General features: G+C 42.7%; 1 protein-coding gene across 1 annotated transcript in view; it reads left to right on the forward strand.

The window, feature by feature from the left end:
* The first annotated feature begins 5,064 nt into the window (after nt 1–5,064).
* The window catches only part of STMN2 (stathmin 2), a 35,869-nt gene continuing 20,987 nt past the window's right edge, over nt 5,065–19,946 (forward strand). The window contains exon 1 of the mRNA XM_082752816.1: nt 5,065–5,235. Coding sequence (XP_082608942.1) covers nt 5,217–5,235 — 19 coding nt within the window. The 5' untranslated portion in view covers nt 5,065–5,216. The remainder of the gene's footprint in view (nt 5,236–19,946) is intronic.

Consider the following 19,946-nt stretch of genomic DNA (forward strand, 5'->3'; position numbering starts at 1 on the left):
TTGCAGCACAAGACAGAGTCTAGGTGCAACTGAGTCACTCCCATCATGCAGCCTTGTGCAGCTGTAGCTCACATCTCATGGACAAGGGCATCAAGGGAGACCTGATTATGTACAATCCCCATGTTAGCATTAAACCATTGCTTAGAGATTTCTAGGGAAAAAAAAAAATCCACAAATACTGTAATACCATTATTCAGCTTTCCCACTGTGATTCTGAATGCTGCTGAAAGGAACACCATGTGCAGTCGTGCAAGTATAAAAGCCTGCATGATACCAGGCTAACACTAAGGTATTCCAACGCCTGGAATGAGCAGCAGCTGAAATCACTAATGGCAACATTGTTTGCAGCTGGCTTACCAAGCCACTATCAAGCCATAACAAGATGATTTTTAGATGGGCTACGCCCAGGAAAAAAAAAAAAAAAAAAAAAAAAAAAAAAAAGCACAATTTCAGAAGTGGAGAAATGCTAGTTGAAATGTAACAACATGTTGCCACTCATATGTTGCATAGGAAAATGAAAGGATAAGGAACGGCATAATTCAAAAAGAAAATGGTGACCTTGGTTCATACATGACACAGTTGCATGTAAGTATCAGTGCTTGCTCTTTCTACCAATGGACCCATCAGTACACAGATGGGTCCATCTTTTTTTTTTTTTTTTTTTTTTTTAATCTGCTTCGTATAATATTTATAGCATTCTGTAGGAATTAAAAAAAAAAAAAAAGGAAAAAGAGTTACAAAAAAGCCAAAGTGTTACAAAAATTACAGAATCACAGGTTTGTAGTCTCTCTCTATTTTCACATTAAAATATGTAGGGTTTAGTTGCTTACTGAAATACACACTATGCTAATTTATTCTAATCTATATTTAACCTGCTGTGAGGAATAAGTCTGGACAAAAGATTTTTTCACCCATGCTAGAAAAATATTCCGGCAAATGTTCTCACAAGAAAATCTTTATTGTCCCCACGCTCAAGGGCACAGAGGACTGTGTCAAGGTCCTGTTTTATGAGAACAGAATGAAGATAAAATATCAAATAGTCCTCACCAAGGGACCACCATCCGTTTTGTTATGGATGCAGGGAGAATCTGGTGGAAAAACAGCATATGCGTACATAATTAAAAACTGTATCATAATATTTATGTGTAGGGGAGTAATTAAGGTTGCACAGGCACCATTTTTTCTGACTTTTGAGAATTACGTTTTACAATCTCACTAGTGTTTTTCACCATAGGTTTGGGTGAGGTGTGAAAGCTATTGAGATGAAAAGAAGCTAATCATGAGCTAATTACTGATTAATTTACTAAAACTGCATAGACACAAAGAGAACTTGCTTGGGAAGGCCTATAGAAGACTTAAGAGAGACCAAAGCAAAAAATCAGCTGCTATAAGTAAGGTCCATTACATTTCCTAATGACAAAGGCTAAGTGTAAACAAGCCTCCGCAAAGTCAATAAGAGCTTAATTTCTCAAGTTATTTAAGTAAGATAAACAAGGCTGCACAGCCTCCCAGCCTATGCAGCAGAGAGGCACAAAGCACAGGCAGACAGCAAGAGATTCATGACCTACTCCCACCTCTGCTGTTTGTAGGTGCCAGTGCAAACAGCATTTTCAATGCCAATGTAGTTCATTTACCTAGCAACAATAGCCTTCAAAGTGCTGCATAAACATTTCACTTTCCAGCATCGCTTCCCTCTCTCCCTTGTCTCCAAGGGGGTGAAAATTAAGATTCTTTCTAGCAAATGAAGAAAAGAACAAATGAAAAACAAAAGGAAAAAAAAAAAGGGGGGGGGGGGAAAAAAAAAAAGACTTTTCAATAATCTGGCCAACACCACAGAAGAAACCCCAGACATATCCTACTGCCATTCAGGAGCAGCTAAGGAGTGCTGGTGCATCTTTACAGCCCATACATCTGCAGACCCAGAGGTAGGGCTGGGCTAAGGGAGCCTTTTAATGTCAACTGAAAGAAGGCCCAGGCTGTGAAAGAGCACAAGTCTTAGCAATGCTGGGACATGCTGGAGCTTAATTCCGTTCTCCTTTCCAATGAAACACAGCATTAAAAGGTGACATGATGTATGGCACATCTAATATATCGCTCCCATCTACACCACGGCTTTGACACGGCAGTGATTGCCCGGCGATTTCTTGCACCACTTTCCGAGGGGGAGCGGTGAGCTGCTGGCAGGGTGGTGGTTGGACCGGATAATCTCGGAGGTCTTTTCCAACCTTTATGATTCTGTGATTGCCCCCCTCCCGGCCTCACAACCCAGGCGGGGGGCTCGGGGAGGGCTGCTGGCATGCGGCGGGGCCGGGAGCCCTCCCGCTGCGCCTGCCGCGCCCCGCAGCTGCTTTCCCTGAAAAAAAAAAAAAAAAAAAAAGGAACGAAACGGGGAAGGCAGATGCCAGGGCGGCTTCGCTGCCTGCTGGGCGTGCCGGGTGCGGCGGCGGGGGATGGGGAGCCGAGCCGAGCCGCGTTATGGCAGCTCCGCCCCGTTGCATCTCCGTCCCCATCCTCATATCCTCATCCCCCCGCACCCCTCCCCGGGCCGAGTCGAGCCGTGTCCGAGCCCCGGTGCCGGGAAGGCGCTGGGGAGAGGCTGCGGGAGCCGGGCGGGGCCGGCAGGGTGCCCCCACCCCCGCCCCGCCATGCGGCTGCCGCGCTGCGCTGGCGCAGGGCCGGCGGGGGGAGGAGATGGGGGAGGAAAGGGGGGGAAGGCGCTGCCCTGCTGGGCTGCACCCCTGCCTGCCTCCGCCCGGCTGCCACATCCCTGCAAACCCCTGCCCCATCACTGCCCCATCCCTGTCTACCACTTCTCCAGCCCTATCCAGCCCTGCTCCATCCTTCTTCCCTGATCCAGCCCTACCCCAGCCCTACTCCATCCCTGCCCACCCCTTCTCCATCCATCCCTGCTCATCCCTGCTCACCTTTGCTCCATCCACCCCTCCTCCATCCCTCTTTGCCCCATTCCTGCCCCACCCTGGTCCCTCCACGCCCCATCCCTGCCCCATCCTTGTCCCCTCCATGCCCCTTCTGTGCCCCTACCTACCCCCCTCCCTCTTTTCCTCCCTCCCTGCGCTCCTCCCCCCCCAGCCCGCCCCCTCCCCTCCTTTTCCTCCTTCTCCTCCTTCAGCACCGTGGGCAGCTCCCGGCCGCGCCTGCCCTGGCCGCTCACAGCCCGCAGCCTCTCGAGCCGCGGGCGGGGGGCTCTGGGGACCCCCGCAGCCCCTCGAGGCGTTCCCCTCCCTGCAGCCGGCCTCTACCCCCCCGGGATAAGCCCCCCTCGCTGCAGGCAGCCCCGCGCAGCCACATCTCCGCCCTGCCGCGCACTCTCCCCGCTCCCGCAGCCTCCCCTCCGAAAGGTTGTCTCGCCCCAAAAGATACAAGCAGTCCCCAAAGGACAGCTGTCCGCGGGGGCAGGGTGTCCCCAGGAAGGCAAATCACCCCCCCAGGGTTGCCTCCCTCCCGGTACGGACCAACGAGCCAAAGCTGCCCCAGCGGGGAGCCGTGGCAGCACCTCCTGCGCTGCGCCCCACGCGCGCTGAATCACAGCAGCGCTCTGGGCACAGAGTGGGGCTGCTTCCTTCCCCCAGCCCGCTTCCAGACCGTGCTGCTCTCACTTAGAGGAAAAACCTAGTTCCTGCAATTCAGAAACGATCGATAGTGACTCAAAAGAGAAAGCTGGCCTCAGGCTCCGGGCCCTGCTTTACGCAAAGATGCTCTTCTGACCCTGGAGGCAGCTCGAAAAGAATAAACCTGCATTACCTGTCCCGGGGAAGCGCACGCAGAGGAAGAGCATTGCAGCTCATGATGGCACAGTGCATGGGCTGAGCAGCTGCAGATGGCACTGCTGGAGGAAGGAGAACGGTGCCAGTGCCCTGCCTGCTCCGGCAGGACACAGCTCCTCCCTGAGACCTCTGCTCGCTCACCACCTTTCTCACCCACCCCACAAAACAACCCCACAGGTAGCATCCTCCAGACTCCGAGCTGAAAATTCACCCGATGGCTGCCTCTCTGCCAGCAGCCTGGGAGTCTGTTATCACTGCATGCCTTTGACAGTAAGGCTGGTTTCCCCCTGGGAGAGACAAATGAGCTCCAGTTGGGCAGAGCAGGATGAGATGGCCTTGCAAGCGTGGTGCATCCTCCTTGGGGCAGCACAGCCCCAGGCAGTGACTCCTCCAAGCCAGCAACTGCTTCCAGCCCATGAGGTGTGCATGCACATCTCTGCACTACCATGTTTCTAGCAAGCATTTCAGATCACCACCCACATGTGTTAGCCATCAGTCACGTCACTGGCTTTCCTCTTGACAGGGACAGAGAATCCTTAAAATGAATAAAAAGGAATCCTTAAAATGAGTCCACCCCCTTTTGTGTAATAGTCTTATTAGGTGACATTCTGCACTCTTCATCAAGTAAATCAGGCTCACAACTTCCCAGTGTTCATCAAGGAAGTGGTTACTGGCACTTCTTTTCACATTTATCCTGCTTTGGGCTTCCCAGAGCCCTTCATGGGTGTGAGCAGGTCCAGCTGTCATTCCCCAGGTTTTGGCATGATGTGAGTTGTTCAGAGTTAGGTTTGGGCACTCTAAAATAAACATGTGTCATAAAACAATTGTATACGGTATCTGCATGCAATTGTAGGAAATGAGATGCAGAGGAAAAAGTAATCTAAGCAGCTGTTTTATGGATATGGTTTATTGAAATGGTTTATTGAAACCCTTTCCATTGGTAATCTTTTTTTTTTTTTTTTTTTTTTTTTTTTTGGTCAGACCTTTGGAATAAAATGTGTTAAAATGAATTTCTGCATGTTTCACAGGTAGCAACAGCAGCGCCTTCAACACCAATAGGCTTTTTTCATGTAAGACATAAAACATTTGACATGGAATGTACTATTAAAGCCAGACCGAGGGGGGAGAGGCATTCAAGGACTGATTTCCATTTCAAACTGCATTCTGGCACTTTGTACTCCAGCACCATTGGTGGATCAATATTTAATGCCCGGAGATTCTGGCTCTGCAGGAGTCATGTCAGGGGACCTCTAGAGCCAATCTGCTTGGGTAGAGGAGTGATAATTATTCATGGGCTCCTGCCTCTTGCTCCTTCTCTTGCACAGCCCCACTCTGCTGACTCAGTGCCTTATTCAGTCTTCTCTCCCTCTCTCCACTGCTGTAGCTGGACCCCTTTGCCTTCACCACCTCTGAGAGCCTGCACATCCCACCATGGCTAAAACAGCAATGGGTAAGAAAACGCATCTCTTTTCCTTCAGCCAGTACAATTCCTGGGAGCACTGCCTGCACCAGCAGCTCTTCTCAGTGGCCCTAAAGTTTAGAAAAATCAAGACGACGCTAAACATATTTTTATTTCTTTGATGGAGAAAGAAAAAAAAAGAAAAAAAAAAAAAGAGGGGGGAGAGGGGAGGGGACCCCGGGTCTCTTTTAGCATCCTGAGATCGGATGAAGGATTTACTGATGGGCGAGGTCGGCAGCGTGAGCGCAGCCTCATTTCCGAAAATGACAATTTTCATTTCGCTTTTCTGATTTTAAACATTAGTCTATCTCACGGCACCAAAGATACAGAGGCAGATATATTTATAAAAAAAAAAAAAAAAAAGAAAAAAAAAAAAAAAGAAAAAAAAAGAAAAACGAGCCGGAAAGTTATCCCCGCCGTAAATACGCCTCCCACCGCCCCGCAGCCCCCAGCCGCGGGAGGCAGCGCTTCCCCCTTTTTTCGTTCCCAAAAGAGCCTCGGACGGAGGTGGGGGGGGTAATTTGGGGAAAGGGGGTCCCAGGGGAGAGGCACCCCGAGGGGGGACGGACTGGGGGGGCTGCGGGTGGGGGGCTGCGGCGGGCACCTGCTGCGGAGCGCACTGCGGGCCGGCCGCGCCCAGCCCGGCGCCGGGGGCTGCGGGGGGGCGAGGAGGAGATGGAGCCGCCGCCCGCCCGCACCTGCAGTCTGCCGGGGAGGGGGGGGGTGGGGGAAGGAAGATGGAGGGGAAAAAATGGGGTGGGGGGAGGGAAGTAGGTCACTGCATCGTCGCTAGCTGGTGTTTTCTAGCGGCTCCCACCCTGCTTTGGCTCTCTCTCCCAAGGGGCAGCTTGCGGGGCTGGGGCGATGTCGCGTGTTGGAGCTGGCAGCCCCCCCGCCCTGCTCGGTGCCCCCCCACGAGCCGCGCCCTGCCGCCGCACCGCACCCCGCATCCCGCATCCCGGGAGCGGCCCCGGCCCCAGGGGGGGCTCCAGCCCCCAGCCCCGCTGTGGCCGCCAGGCGTTGGTCCTGGTGGGGGGGGGGGTGAAGGGGGAAAACGGGGGGGCCCGGCGCCAGCCCGGCTGCTGCTGCTGCCCCTTTGTTTGCGGGAGGCTGCTGAGATGGGTGGAGGAGCAGAAAATCGCAGGGGAGGGCGTGGGAGAGGGAAACGCAGAACAACCGTGGGGTCAAAAGCATCCAAACCCTGCTACTTCATGCTTTTTTTCCTTTTCTTTCTTTCTTTCTCTTTATTTTTTTCCTTTCTTTTTATTTTTTTTTATTTTCTTCTTTTCTTCTTTTTTTCTTTTTTCCTTTTTTTTTTTTTTTGGGGGGGGGGGTGGGGTGGGTGGGTGTGGAATGAGGCAAACCCTCCGCTTGTCGCATTCAAATACAAGTTTCCACAATCATTCACCATTAAAGCACACAAATCACACAAAATAATGATGGAGTGCCCCACCGCAATTATGCTTCTTTCCTAAGAAAAGACTCCCATTCCGTGCAGATGCTGTTACCACTCTTAACCGTGTTGCACGAAGTTGCTCCGAATCCTCCTGGCGCTGGCTATAAGTGATACATTGCACATTTATTTATCTGAATGCTGATCTTCCGCTCCCGAGGAATAATCGGTGGGGATTGAAAGCCTTTTACCTTGGCTGTGGCACCCTTGGGAAGGAGGCATGAGACAGCTGGATATGCAAATAGAGGAGAGGAGACAGGGCTGTGGGAGTCTGGCCAGCCCTGCAGTGCCGAGCACGCCGTCCCCTCCCCACTGCAGCAATCTGGTAATCGGTATTGATAATTTGTAGTCAGCTGGAGACTTATCGCTGCAGAAGGCCCTGCAAGGAATCCTGTCAGTAGGAAGGAAAGGGCTCTTCAGCCTTTGATTAATGAGCTCGCAGCACACAAATATAAAGGTTTCTGCAGCAAGAGACATGGCGGAAATCATTAGATTTGCCCAGAGACTGGTTGGCTATATGGTTCCCATTTGCCTATTAATACCTGGTTAACCAGCTGCTTAGAAAAGCAGTAAGAAGCAATATAACCACCTAGCTCAGGTTTCTAAAAATGCTAATTGCAACAGCGTTCAATTAAAAAGGAAAGAAACATCATTAAAAGCATCTTTTCTTTTTAAACTCCTGAAGGTATTGGCAAAGAGGAGCCTTTTCTTTAACTTTATTCCTCCTTTCCGTATTCATTTTAGAGAGATTTGGGATCTAGGCAGCATATTAGAATAAGTCATTTCATCTCTATTTTGAGAATTTCTTCAGCAGAACAATTTTTATTGTCATGTAGAAGAATAGACTTGTTCTCAGTCATACACATTTCCAGCTACTGCTAAATAAGCTACATTTGCTTGGTACCTAAGCTTTACCCAATAGACCACTGAGAGAACTACACAGTGCCTGATTTTTTTTTTTCCTTTTGAGCACTGTAGTTTGCAAAGTGGCAATAAAGGCTAGGTCTTGCTGCCATCAGAGCCAACAGAACATTTCTAATCGGCTTAAGCTGGTCCACCATTACGTTTCTGGCCCCTCTCCAGCAAGACACTTAAGCAGGTGTCTGAGTTTGAGCATGTGAACAGTCCCACTGGCTTTGGGCAGAAGTCTTTGCCTAACTCAGTTTAGGCAGATGCTAAATACCTTGATAAATCTGCTTTTAATCTTCTTCCATAGAAAGCAAAAAAATAAATAAATAAATAAATAATAAAAAATTTTTAAGGCTCTATTAAATAAAATCTTTTAAAGGAAAACTCCATTGATTTACATGGCAATTTCAACAGCTACAAGAACTTTCTTGTAAAGCCTGACTGCTCATAAAGTTTTCCTGTTTAGTTTGCTTAATATATAAATTATGCATACTATGCACATATCTGTCTTACTTTAAAATTTCATATAACATGACTGCAGAAAATCTGGAGATTTTTAAATTTTGCTCACCCCTGGACACCTTCTTCCAAATAAAATCTGGGTTATATAGATAGATTTATCAGCTAAATCAGCTGATTTAATCTGATTTAATCAGTTAAATCAGCTGGTTTTTTATTTGTTTTGTTTTTGGGTGGGGTCACTACAGACAATGTAGACCATGTATGTGGTTGAATAAACTCTCTTAGGATAAGTATGTGAAAGTGTGAGGGTGAAGCAGGCAGTTGTGCCAGTGGAACTAAAAAAGGTGTTTAAACCCATTATTTGAGTATTTTCTTATAGTGTTTAATTTAGGGACTATTGGTTCTGAAAACATGTTCAGACAATTACCATAAAAAAAAAAAAAGTCTCAGTCCTGATTATAGGCCTTGTTTATTTTATAGCAATTCATCTAACAGAAATACATAGGATTCGTGTGTTAAAGAAGTGTTTTAATTCGGACCTTGACATTAGGATAATAAGGGAATTTAAGCAGCCCTACCTTGCCCCTCAGTGGGACTGATCAAACCTTTGTAAAAGTGCTTCAGAGTAATGTTCTGTTTTATCCTCTGCATTTTAGTTACATGCTCAGATCTAGATACTTAGCTTGATGGATGTAATGCCACTGCTCTTTGTCTGTTAATGGACTGCTACATTATCGTTTTATCTGGTATGTAAACATACATGTGAAGTCATAAACATGTGCGTGATTGTTGATTTTAACTGGTTCAATTATTTCAATAACTAGCTTTTTTTACTGCACAGTGCTAAGCATTTTGCCCTGATTTGCCACTACACTTAAACAACTGCTTTGTCTTTAACAATTTCACATTAGTAGTCATCTGGACATCAATGGCAGAGACAAGCTTTAAGTTAAACAACATATGGCTAAATGCCAGGCTGCATTCAGACTCAACATCCTCCTTTCCATACTGTACGGGTTTTAAGCGAAGGTTTTAACCTATTTTTTCCCCTTTTATATAGAAAGGAACACAAATCATCAATGAATTATTATTAATTGTCAGAAAAATACACATTTGAATAGAACAAAAGGAGATTAAGACAAGAATGAATGCAGGCAAGATTCAGAAAAGAGAGTTTGCTGTCTCATAATGTTGACAGAAATGTGTTTTGACTGAGACATGGTTATTCCAAATTTTGTCAGGGTCTAGAAGAAGAAACATTTCAATTAGTCTATTGATCATTCTTTTGATAGGTTTGATCACTATGTTAATGCAAATTTACTAGTGAGTACAAGTCACTAGAGAACTCACGGTTAACATTTACTTACATTTTTTCCCTGTTTTTAAGAAGTAGATTACTCTTCCTGCTACTGAAAATTCAGGCAGTAATAATTTTGAAAACAGTCCATATGGTTAAGAATTTATATTGCCTGATAGCAGTTCTTTACTTACCCTGTGAAATGCAGAGGCAGGAGAGCAGAGCGTCATCTATTCCATCATCTTATGGAAGGCATCCCACAACATGCTGAGGAAATAAAAATAAAATTCAGCAGCTTGAATACTCCCAAAATGTTCTCTCACCTCTACTTCCATCACCTCTTGTCCAAATATAAGCTCTATCTAGTCTAAAGGTTTCCTTATTTAATAATGTATTCTTATAATTCATTCACATTGATTTTTTTCAGATTTTCCCTTAATTAATTAAGCCTGGAATCTTTTTTCATTTCTTTGGTATTTGGAACTATAATAACACGTTTCTCTAGATCACATTTCGCACACATTTTTTTACCATAATTATGCATGTAATATAACAGCATGGTTACATTTTTCCCAGGTGACATTTATATTCATTTCTTTAGAAAAGAATTTTCCATTTTCAAATTAATACCATTAATTAAAAGACTGATTATAGCAGAGGGATTGGATGATCATATTCAGCAATATATTTAGGTGGCATTTTAGCCTTCAAAGACTGTGCAAAAATGAACTAATTAGTTTTCCTAAAAGCCTCCTGTGAGAAGTAGGCAATATCACGTAGTCTGAAGCACAGAAATCAGAGGGTTCCCAGGGCAGGCAGGTCTGGGCAGTACTTGACCCATGTAGCATTTTCTTGTAGGTCTAATTGAACTACCTTATTAGTTCATAGACAAAAGCAACAAGAGATATTTAGCACTCCTGAGAAATAAATCTAGCCCTAGGTGTCTTAAACTGGGCAGCCTAAAATGGTACCACTCCAAAAAAAAACAATGTAGTTGAAAAATTAACTCACTGAAAGATTTGTCAAATACTATACAGCACTTCAGTTACCACTTAACCCCAGGGGACTGAGGGTGGCAACTAGTCACCAACTGTTCTGCTAGTAGGCAACATCTCAGCTGGAATTGAAGTCCAACAAGTCTTTTCTTTGAACACGCTCCCCTCAGGCTTTATCTGTATTAAGTACATTTGTCTTTCAACTTAGATAGTCAGGCCTCATTTTTTTTTCATCCTGACACTCTCAGTAGCACATTGCTTTGAAGAGGAGCAAATAGGTCATCATGAACCAGTAGTGATCACTCACCACCACCACAGTAACTACCTTCAAAAATCCATTGTGAATTGTCCATACCTTTATAAGCAAAAGTTACCGTTGTCATCAGTGCACTTGCAGAGAACATGTCTTCTTCAGCAATACTATAAAATGGATGGTAGATGCATCAAATTCACAAAACAAGTCTTGCTGCCATGGGGTAATGGAGTTCAGCCACTGGCTTCAGCACAGTCAGGGCAGGTCCTGAGCCAGGGGGGATGCAGAAATCTGGTAGATGACTTGGAGGAATGTCTGCTATTCATGATTTTTCCTAGGGTGCACGTAAACCTCACGTGATGAATTCTGTGAATACTGTGGAGGGCAAATTCCAGTGTGATGCTAGAATTGGGTCAGTCTGTCTGTGAGCAGCAGCCAGCAGTTCTACCTTGGAGGCACTTCTCGATTCTGAAAGGTGCTGGGCATCCATGTCTATGGTGAAGGCAGTGTCTGTTACTCTAAGTGGCTCAGCACTTTTCAAAAACTGGAAGAAAATATTTTGGAGATCCCAGCATGCACAGACCTGCATCCTCAACCAATTTATATAAAAAAAAAAAAAAAATAAAAAAAAAATAGCCTAATGCAGAAGTGCTGGCCCCTAGGGAACAAAATATTCAAGAGATCACATGTCTGAGCAATATCCAACGTACAAAGCTTCTCTCTAATTATTTCATTTTCTTCCACTTACTATGTTTTTCCTGTCTGATAATACATAATTTAACAAAAGAAATGAATTTAAGATCTTTCAGCAGGATGTACAGTTAAACTGATGCACAGCATCTACATGAAACATTAGGCATTGCTACCTACATTTAGAAACATTATTTTCTGTATGTTTGTAAGTTTGTCTAATCCAAACTGTTCATTAAAAATTATAATTTGTACGCTCATTCAAATACACAAAACCCATCATTGCTGTAACAGTTATTATGTGGACACATTTTGATCCTTCACACATTAGATTCTGAATTGCAAACCAGGATAGGGTTTTGTTTGTTTGTTTGTTTGTTTGTTTCATTCCCATTACTGACTATGAATGTTTTTTAGTTTAGGCAAGTGACTGAGGACATTTAGTAAACCTCTAGGGCACCTGCAGTGGGATACAGGTGTGACTGCATCTACACAAAAGGTGGGGAGAGGTCAGCACCTCTGGCTATGGTCAAGGTCTTCCCAGAGTGATTGCACTCATCACCATCTCCTAGAGGAAATACAAGTAGGGGGAATGTTGAGACATAAACCTTCCCTCAGGCACTTCCCCTGCAGCTCCTGAAAAGACCTACTTCAGACTTCTCTTCTCTATCACCGCAGGAGGAAAAAGGTGGCAACGGGTCCACTCCTCTCCCTTGGCCAAACAGCTGGTGGTTGGTCTCCAAGTATGGCACTGGGATGTGGTGGCCCTAGTCCTTGTGTATCCACCCTCCCTAGAGAACACCAGAGCCACCAAGCTGCAGCCCCTTACTGCCATCCCATGGGAGCAGCTTCACACTGGAGAGAGAACAAGAGGGCAAACAAGCCAGGGCATGAGCCCCACCTAGTACCTGGGAAGCTCTAGCTTATAGAACCATCGATGAATTGTGCACGCTACATCCAGAGGATAAAAAATAGAAACAGTCATGGGAGCAGAAAACAAAACATGAGTTTCTTTGGGTGGTAATTAGGACCCTTCAGCTTGAACCCCCTAATTTTTCAATGAGATTGAACCCATCTCTGTCATTTCCCAATCCAATGTGCTCACCGTAGACAGTTGTATCAAAGAGCAGCAGTAACACAGCCAGCAATGTTTCTCCTCAGTAGCATTTTAAAAGAAAGCAGTGGTTGCCCGTGCTTTTATGATGACCCCTGTCCTATCCATATGGGCCACATTTTAAGAAAACAGCTATATGGTATATAATTTCCTAGAATAAAGCAAAAATTAAGGAAAAGTGTCCTGGAAATGGAATACTGGATCAGACAGACCTCAGTCTGTCCCCAAGCTGGCGCTTTTTGATATTTTTGACATTTTTATAGTCTCTTAGTGCTATTTATGCTTCAGAAAAAAGTCTGAGCTAGCCTTCAAGAAGATTTCTATTTTTGATTTCTCACCTCTGAACTTCCTTCCAAGCAGCTTGCCATCCAAAACACAGTTTCCCATCTGCTCCGTCCCCCCCACCTACTGATTTCCAGTCCCAATCCATCTCCTTGGTGCAGTTTTCCTTGTTTTCTTAACCCAATCTATTTATCCACTACAGAATGTCATCTTCATTCTTGGTCATTTTTAAATCATCCCATTCCTTAACCAACTTTACCCCCCCTTTTTTTTTTTTTATTTATCTGCTGTCTACAATTTCTTTCACCATCTAGATTCAACTCTCATCCCTTCACACAACCCTTAATAATCCTCCAATAATCTTCCCCAGTTCTGAGGGGCCAGAAAGGGAGGAATTGACACCATGGGATAGTTGTTTTCTTTTTCCTGTTTCCAGCACCCTTCTGCACAGCAAGCAGGATAAGCAGTGTTTGAAACACTGCTCTCAGCCCATGTGGAATCAGTCATGTACAGCACAAAGTGTCCTCAGAGAAATTGGCTGAAAAGCTTGGACATGTCTCTCCTCGCCATGGGTGAAGCCTGTAATCAGATATTTCAATGACATTCCATGGCCAGGCCTGGGCAGATTTTTCAATGGAGGAATGATTTCCTGGCACAGAGCTCTACAGCCCTTCAAACAAATGCAATAAGCATTTGTTCAGTTTATTATGTACAATCTCTGTGTTTTTTTTTTTTTGTTTGTTTGTTTTTTTTTGTTTTGTGTTTTTTTTTTTTCCCTAGTTTCATTAATTTCATTCACCTTCCCAGAAATGATGAAATGAATTTTGCTAAAAGTTTTCCCCAAACTCAGCAAGAGGTGGCCCTCCAGCCAACGAAATTATTGACCAAATTGTTGCAATTTATCAAAGAAATACTCAGTGGAAGGAGTTCTACACTTTCTAATGCAGTGGAGGAAAAAAAGATAGTGGCAGTAGATGGGAAATAGCAACTGTGGCGTATGGGCTGTACATCTGAATGGATAAGATGGGTGAAGGTCAGGAACATCGATTGTGCTAGAATTAGGTCTGATACCAATGTAAATCTACGGTAATAGACCCGTGTTGTTTTATGTATGATGAACCCATTTTTCCCCTTTTAAATCTCCAGAAGCAGCAGCTTAGGAAGGAAACATCTCCTTTATTATTTTGAAAAGTCATATAAGAGCCAGCTACGCTAATAAAGGAGAATTTGATTATACAGGAAAAGAGACTTTTTAATACAGGAAAAGGAATTTGATTATACAATAAAAGAGAAAAAGCAGGCCATTATAAGTTGACATTTGGATATCTCCAGCTCCTGCTACTTTTAGGATATATTGAAAAATGTGACAGCCTGTCCAGTTGTGGAAGCTTGATAAGGCTGATAAGGTTACAAAGGACAAGCAGAACAACGCAGAAGAGGCTCTCATTTGCTTTTAATGACAGGCTGTTGACACTGGGATATGCTGGTGCACAGTGTCCTGAAAATCTAGTTATTGGAAGCAAAAAATCTCCCTTACTGTAAATGAGCCAAGAACCCTTCCACCAGTGCCCCACAGAAATCAATAGAGCATCTTGGCAGGGATTGACTCCAGATGTGGTTAATTTAGCAGCCGAGAGGTGCCTCTGAATTCATCAACACTTCCGTGTAAGTGAGGACCAGTACTGCAGGAAAATAGAGACAGGCTAGCAGACAGACAGCTACAGAGAGGCTGACAGAACACATGAACTCCAGATACCTATATTTTCAGTAATATTTCATAAATTGAAAAAATCGCTAAACTTTAAAACAGTATAAAAGTGGGAAGGAGAACAGAGAGATACAAAAAACTGTGGTTGATCATGAAAGACTTAATTCAGAGCAGTCATATTATTAAAACCCATATAACTTATTGTAGCTTATAAATTTATGCATTTATTTTACCTCTTCAAAAATCAGTATGTTTCTATTATGTAAATCTGAGCAAAGCTACTTAAAACACAGGTGGCTTCAACTAACCGGTGTTTTTTGTTCTAGTTTTTTTATTGTGTTTATTTTAACAAAAATATCTCACCAACAATTGCTCTCTCTCAGGCAATTTAATAAATTCTGAATAATATACTAATTTAGTTGCACCATCAGCATGGTTTCAAAGCAGAGGCTGTCATTCCCTTTTTTTTTTCATTCATTTTACACATCCTCTGATTAAAGTACTCAAAAATATTTATAATCTATGCCTCGCTGATAAATTTTAGCGATACGATGCTGAGTGGTATCATTGTTTTCTTAATTTAGGCAATCAAATATTTGAATATATGCATAAAGACATGCCAGGATAAAATAGTAAAAGTGTAAATCAGTTCATTAGTAATAATAGCTGCATAGATAGTTTAGTCATGCAGAAAAAAAATTCTGAAAGCCACAGAATAGACATTCTACAAGTAGATCCAGAATTCCATCTTAGCCCCTCAGAAAGCATCTACTGGGTAAAACTTAAGTGTGTCAAAGTCAAAGAGAACTTTTCAATCAACTTGCAACAAGGCTGGAATTTCATCCACAAATAATCTAATGGCTAGTAAAATGTGGTATTAATCAGCTAAAGTTCAGGACTGACAGTAACTTCAAACTATTGTAATTAATTTTACTGAGAGTTAGGATGCATTCCTGACAGTAGAATGTTACAGAACATGGACCATATCTTCCAGAGAGGCTTATAAAGGACCACTTATAAATGGCTACAGCTCAGTGGTCACACTTTACTGTAGTATACATGCATAGCATATTTTGGTGTTTTTTTTTTTTTTTTTTTTTTTTTCTCAGACTGAGAGAAGATGTGACAAACTGGAAAATGCTTGTCACTTAACAGGAGTCAAGGTTACTGAAGATTTCATCCATTGCTTTGCAAGAGTCACTTCATTGTCGACACTGCCCAAATCAATTTTACTAATAAAGGCAAAGCATGTCCAATCAAATAAATCTCTTAGATTTATTACATGGACTGGATTTGGTATAACATTTTATAGTTAAAATAGGCACATTTATATTTGCATGCTCTATTTCCAATATGATGTAGTGATTTCACTCAATAACAAATCTTGCAGAGACCCTGTATTTCTTGTGTTGTGTAAGTTAAGATTCACTGATGCTCAGACTGCCGTTTTATATGCAGTAGTTCCAGGAATTAAATAATTCCTTAAACACCACAAGCTATACAAAATCCTCCCAGTGACACAAAGCCTTTTTTTTTTTTTAACATTACAATTATATCTTTATTTATTTGTTTGTTTGTTTTTCTTTTAAATGACCCCATCTCTTCTGTATGGTTTATTGATTGCAAACCTGAAAGGGTACTTGAATCACTGCATTTCAAAAAGAGGTAGGATGATTGGAGAAGTGACCTCTGGTGATGACTACACCTAAAGGCGAGTAGCTGAATGGGCTGGTGTCTCTTTTGTGCTACCATGGCAAGGTGGTCTTGCAACATGGCAAAAGGAAACCAGGAGGTTTTTTTGGCATGAAAGAAGGTAGGATGGAGGCCAGTGAGGAAATGTTTGGCTGGGGGAACAACGAAAGAATGAGCCTAAGGGCTTTGGTCCTGTAATGTACTGAGGATAAGCTCACCAAAAGCCTGCAGCTAATGTACAAGTCCTGAATGACAGAGATAGTGCAGAGGTTCAGTGAGATATGATGCATTTTTGTTGGGATAGAAAACATTAAAATATGTGAATACAAAAGAGGAGGGGAGCTGGGGCTGTAAGGTGCTTAGCAACCCTTACCTTCCACAATATCATGGGGTGTGAAGACTTACTGTGGGAACTGTGGGAACTGGACCATGGTTCTGGTTGGAGGGACATCCAGTGGTCATCTAGGCTGTCCTGCTGCTTGAAGCAGGGCCATCACCACTTTGTCCAGCCAATTTCTGAAAACTTCCATGGATGATCTCACAAATTCCCAAGCCACAATTTGTGGCTGCTGATCCTTCTTCTTACTTGGCATTACCTGGGGAACATGCAGGTGTGAATCTGTCATTTCACTGATCTTCCCCCTAGCTCTAAGTAGCTAGTATAGTCTATCTATATCCCTTAGGATATACTTTGCCCAGCTAAACAAAACCGGCCCCCTCCACCAGTCTTCACAGGCCACCTGCTCAGGTCCCTTACCTTCCTGGCAACCCTTCACTGGGCCCTTTCCTGTTTGTCCATGTTCCTCTTAAACTGGGGGTCATCTCATCTGATACCTTTCAAGGAGTGGTGGAAGAAATAGAAAAAAATCTCTTTCATGTGAGACTTTTAATACTGAAATAATTTCTCTGAATAAATAATAATAATAATATTAAAAAAAAAAAAAAAAGTCACTCCCCCGGTATCCATTCATATATTGTGCTTAGGCTTCATCTTTCAACATTGACAGTTAGAGGTTTATATAGCCACACACTAGAACACCATCTGAAATCTCACTTGGGCATTTGTAGGATTTCTTAGGACTGTGTAGAAGACTAGCAGACAATTACCGATGCTCTTCAATGCTGTGAAAATAAATTTTCACTGTGAATATACTGATAGTTGAAATGTCTGTGAGCTGCCCCAATTTCTAGACTTGGGAATCTTCCAAAAGATACTTTTCTAGTCAATCTGCTTCCCACTCACTGTAAGATAATGCCAAATGAAAAGATGAGTTTTACAGAAACTGTTTTGTATCAACAAGGTTGATCAGGGAGTTGCTGTCATCTAACTTACTCTGCACAGTATTTTCAAAGACCTTTAAAACCTCAAGACATTATTTTTGGACCAAAACATTTCTCCAGAGATTAACATACCTTAGTTATGCTTCCTATATGGAGAGACTTTCTTAACTCAGGTTTTAAATTTGTCTAAACTCAGAAATTCATCTCTTTGGAATACCTGTAATGAAAATACAGTCCCTTGCTCCCATATATACCCAATCAAGGGAACTCTTACATTGTTATAAATACATTTAAAAGAAAAGGATTTAAGCCATATGACATAAAGCATCCATAAAACAGAGCATCAGGGTATCTGCAGCAGAGTTGTCATTATCACACCTGCATGGTTTTAAAGCAAAAATCTTCAGAATTACTTGTTTTTCACATATACAAACTCTAATGTTAAAGAACTTTATATAAAGACTTAAAACTCATTTGCTTAGAGCTCATTTTGTTCTGGTACTCAAATTTAAAATGTTATGTTAATTAACACAATTATAATATGTATGTCATTGTATTATTGCAAAGATAAGAGCCCTTCATTTTTACATAATCTACTTATAGATGCTGTATGTAATTGTGTACAGGAATAACTAATGCCTTTATTCACACAGATGAGACATCCTTATTTTAAAATGTACCACAACATTAAAATTCTATTCAAAATCCAGAAGAAAAATGGATTTTTCAGGCTGTCTCCTTTCATTGTCTTTTGCATTTTGATATTTAGCCGGTAGTCATGGCAGCTCATAAGAGTGATTGTGTAGCACAAAGATGCAGTTACATGTGTTTGGCTTTGGGTTAAGTAGATTAAACACATGCAGATTGCTCAAAATCAACCACTAAACTTATGTAAAAAAGCTTTATATAAATATGTGTAATGTACATGTATACTCATATTTGTAACCTAATAAATGCTCCTATTTGTTTCTTCCAGACTCTATAAAATAGGCTTTCTAGCCTATGGGACCAGGTTTGTTTGAGGGGTACCTTATACATCCCTCACAGCAGCATACTGTTTCTAAAATGGATTCTTCCAGTAATTATAGTGTAAAAATAATTGCAATACGTTCTGCATTCACAGAAATGACTCAGCAAGCAAGGAATACATTTAATTACTGGAATATAAAGATCAAGAGTCCATCCTAACTGCAAATTATAATTGTATTTATCCCATATAATATAAACACTAATTTCTACTTATCTGACTTGCCTACAGTATTGTCTTTGCCTAAAACAAACAAATGCACCTTGCAATTTAATTTGCAAATCATTTTCCGGGCCTTAAGTTATCACTAATTAATATTTTCACTTTTTTTAGTTCTAAGAACAGTTTTTAAAACACTGGAAGACATCAAGGATGTCTTTGGAGTGGTACAAGATGTGTGTTAATGAGGATTGTGCTTAGAAACTCTGTATGAGTTATAAAAAAAAAAAAATGTATCTGACTTACATTTCTGAAAAAAACGCATGTATAACAGATTCCAGATAAACAGCAAGGACCATACTGTTTGTTAATGGAAAATGGCACAGAGCAATGTGGCTCTGTTCACTTGATGGAGATATTCTACTTCACAACAGCTGAATTATGAAAACAGAAAAAGCTGGACTCCTTAGCCATTTTTCCTTAATTGTCTGCTTTGCAGAAGTATCTTGAGCCATCCCTTTGCTTGATGCTGTATCAATAGCTTTCTTCCAGAACCTGGGGGTAATTCTGCTAAAAGTTGCTCTACCCAGAAGCCCACTGTGACTCAGAACAATTTGATTGCAATATGAGTCCAGAGATGTGGAGAAAGGGGGGAATATGTCATAATGTAACTGAAATAATATCAGCACATGTCCAGAAAGAATCTACTGTGTCAAGATGACAGGAAGCAGTAGCAAAACATTTATTTCAGTTGTGAGATGAAAAATACGCCAGGATTCTGTCATGATTCTCTAGCTATAATATTCACAGCCAACACAGACTAAAATGTCAGCCAAAGTTAGTGGATGATGCAAGGCCAGGTGATGAAAGACCAGGAAGAGTTTGTTGAGCCTACATAGAGGGATCACAGTGATACAAAATCCAGTCAGTGGAAGTTGCTGTAGAGATCATTATGAAAAACTGAATACGTGCAGCTGTTACAAACACACATACATGGCCGAGTCTGAGATTCAGAAAAAAATCTGGTGCTGGAATCCAGCTCTACTAACCCAGTCTTATTGCTAAAATAGAACCTGCAGCACACTTCATACCTTGGGAGACGTTGTTTGATCATAGCAGGCTGATCATAACTAACTGGTTACAGCTCTGTTTCATCAATTTTGATTTACATCCTCACTCGAGAGGCTGTTTCACCAGCTGGCACCGGTACTGCTTGCACCATTCTCAGAGAGACAACCTGGGCCAAGAGAGGTGTCACTCACCCAGAAATCAGACATGGGTTCTCCATGAAGCTTTCCTACAGACTAAGTCTGTGACCTGAGGCAATTTTTGTCACCTCTGGGTCATTTCATCCCTGGTGTTCTCTGCCTGGCTTTCTCA

This window comes from Aythya marila (genome assembly GCF_965140915.1).
Source record: "Aythya marila genome assembly, chromosome: 2".
Lineage (NCBI taxonomy): Eukaryota > Metazoa > Chordata > Aves > Anseriformes > Anatidae > Aythya > Aythya marila.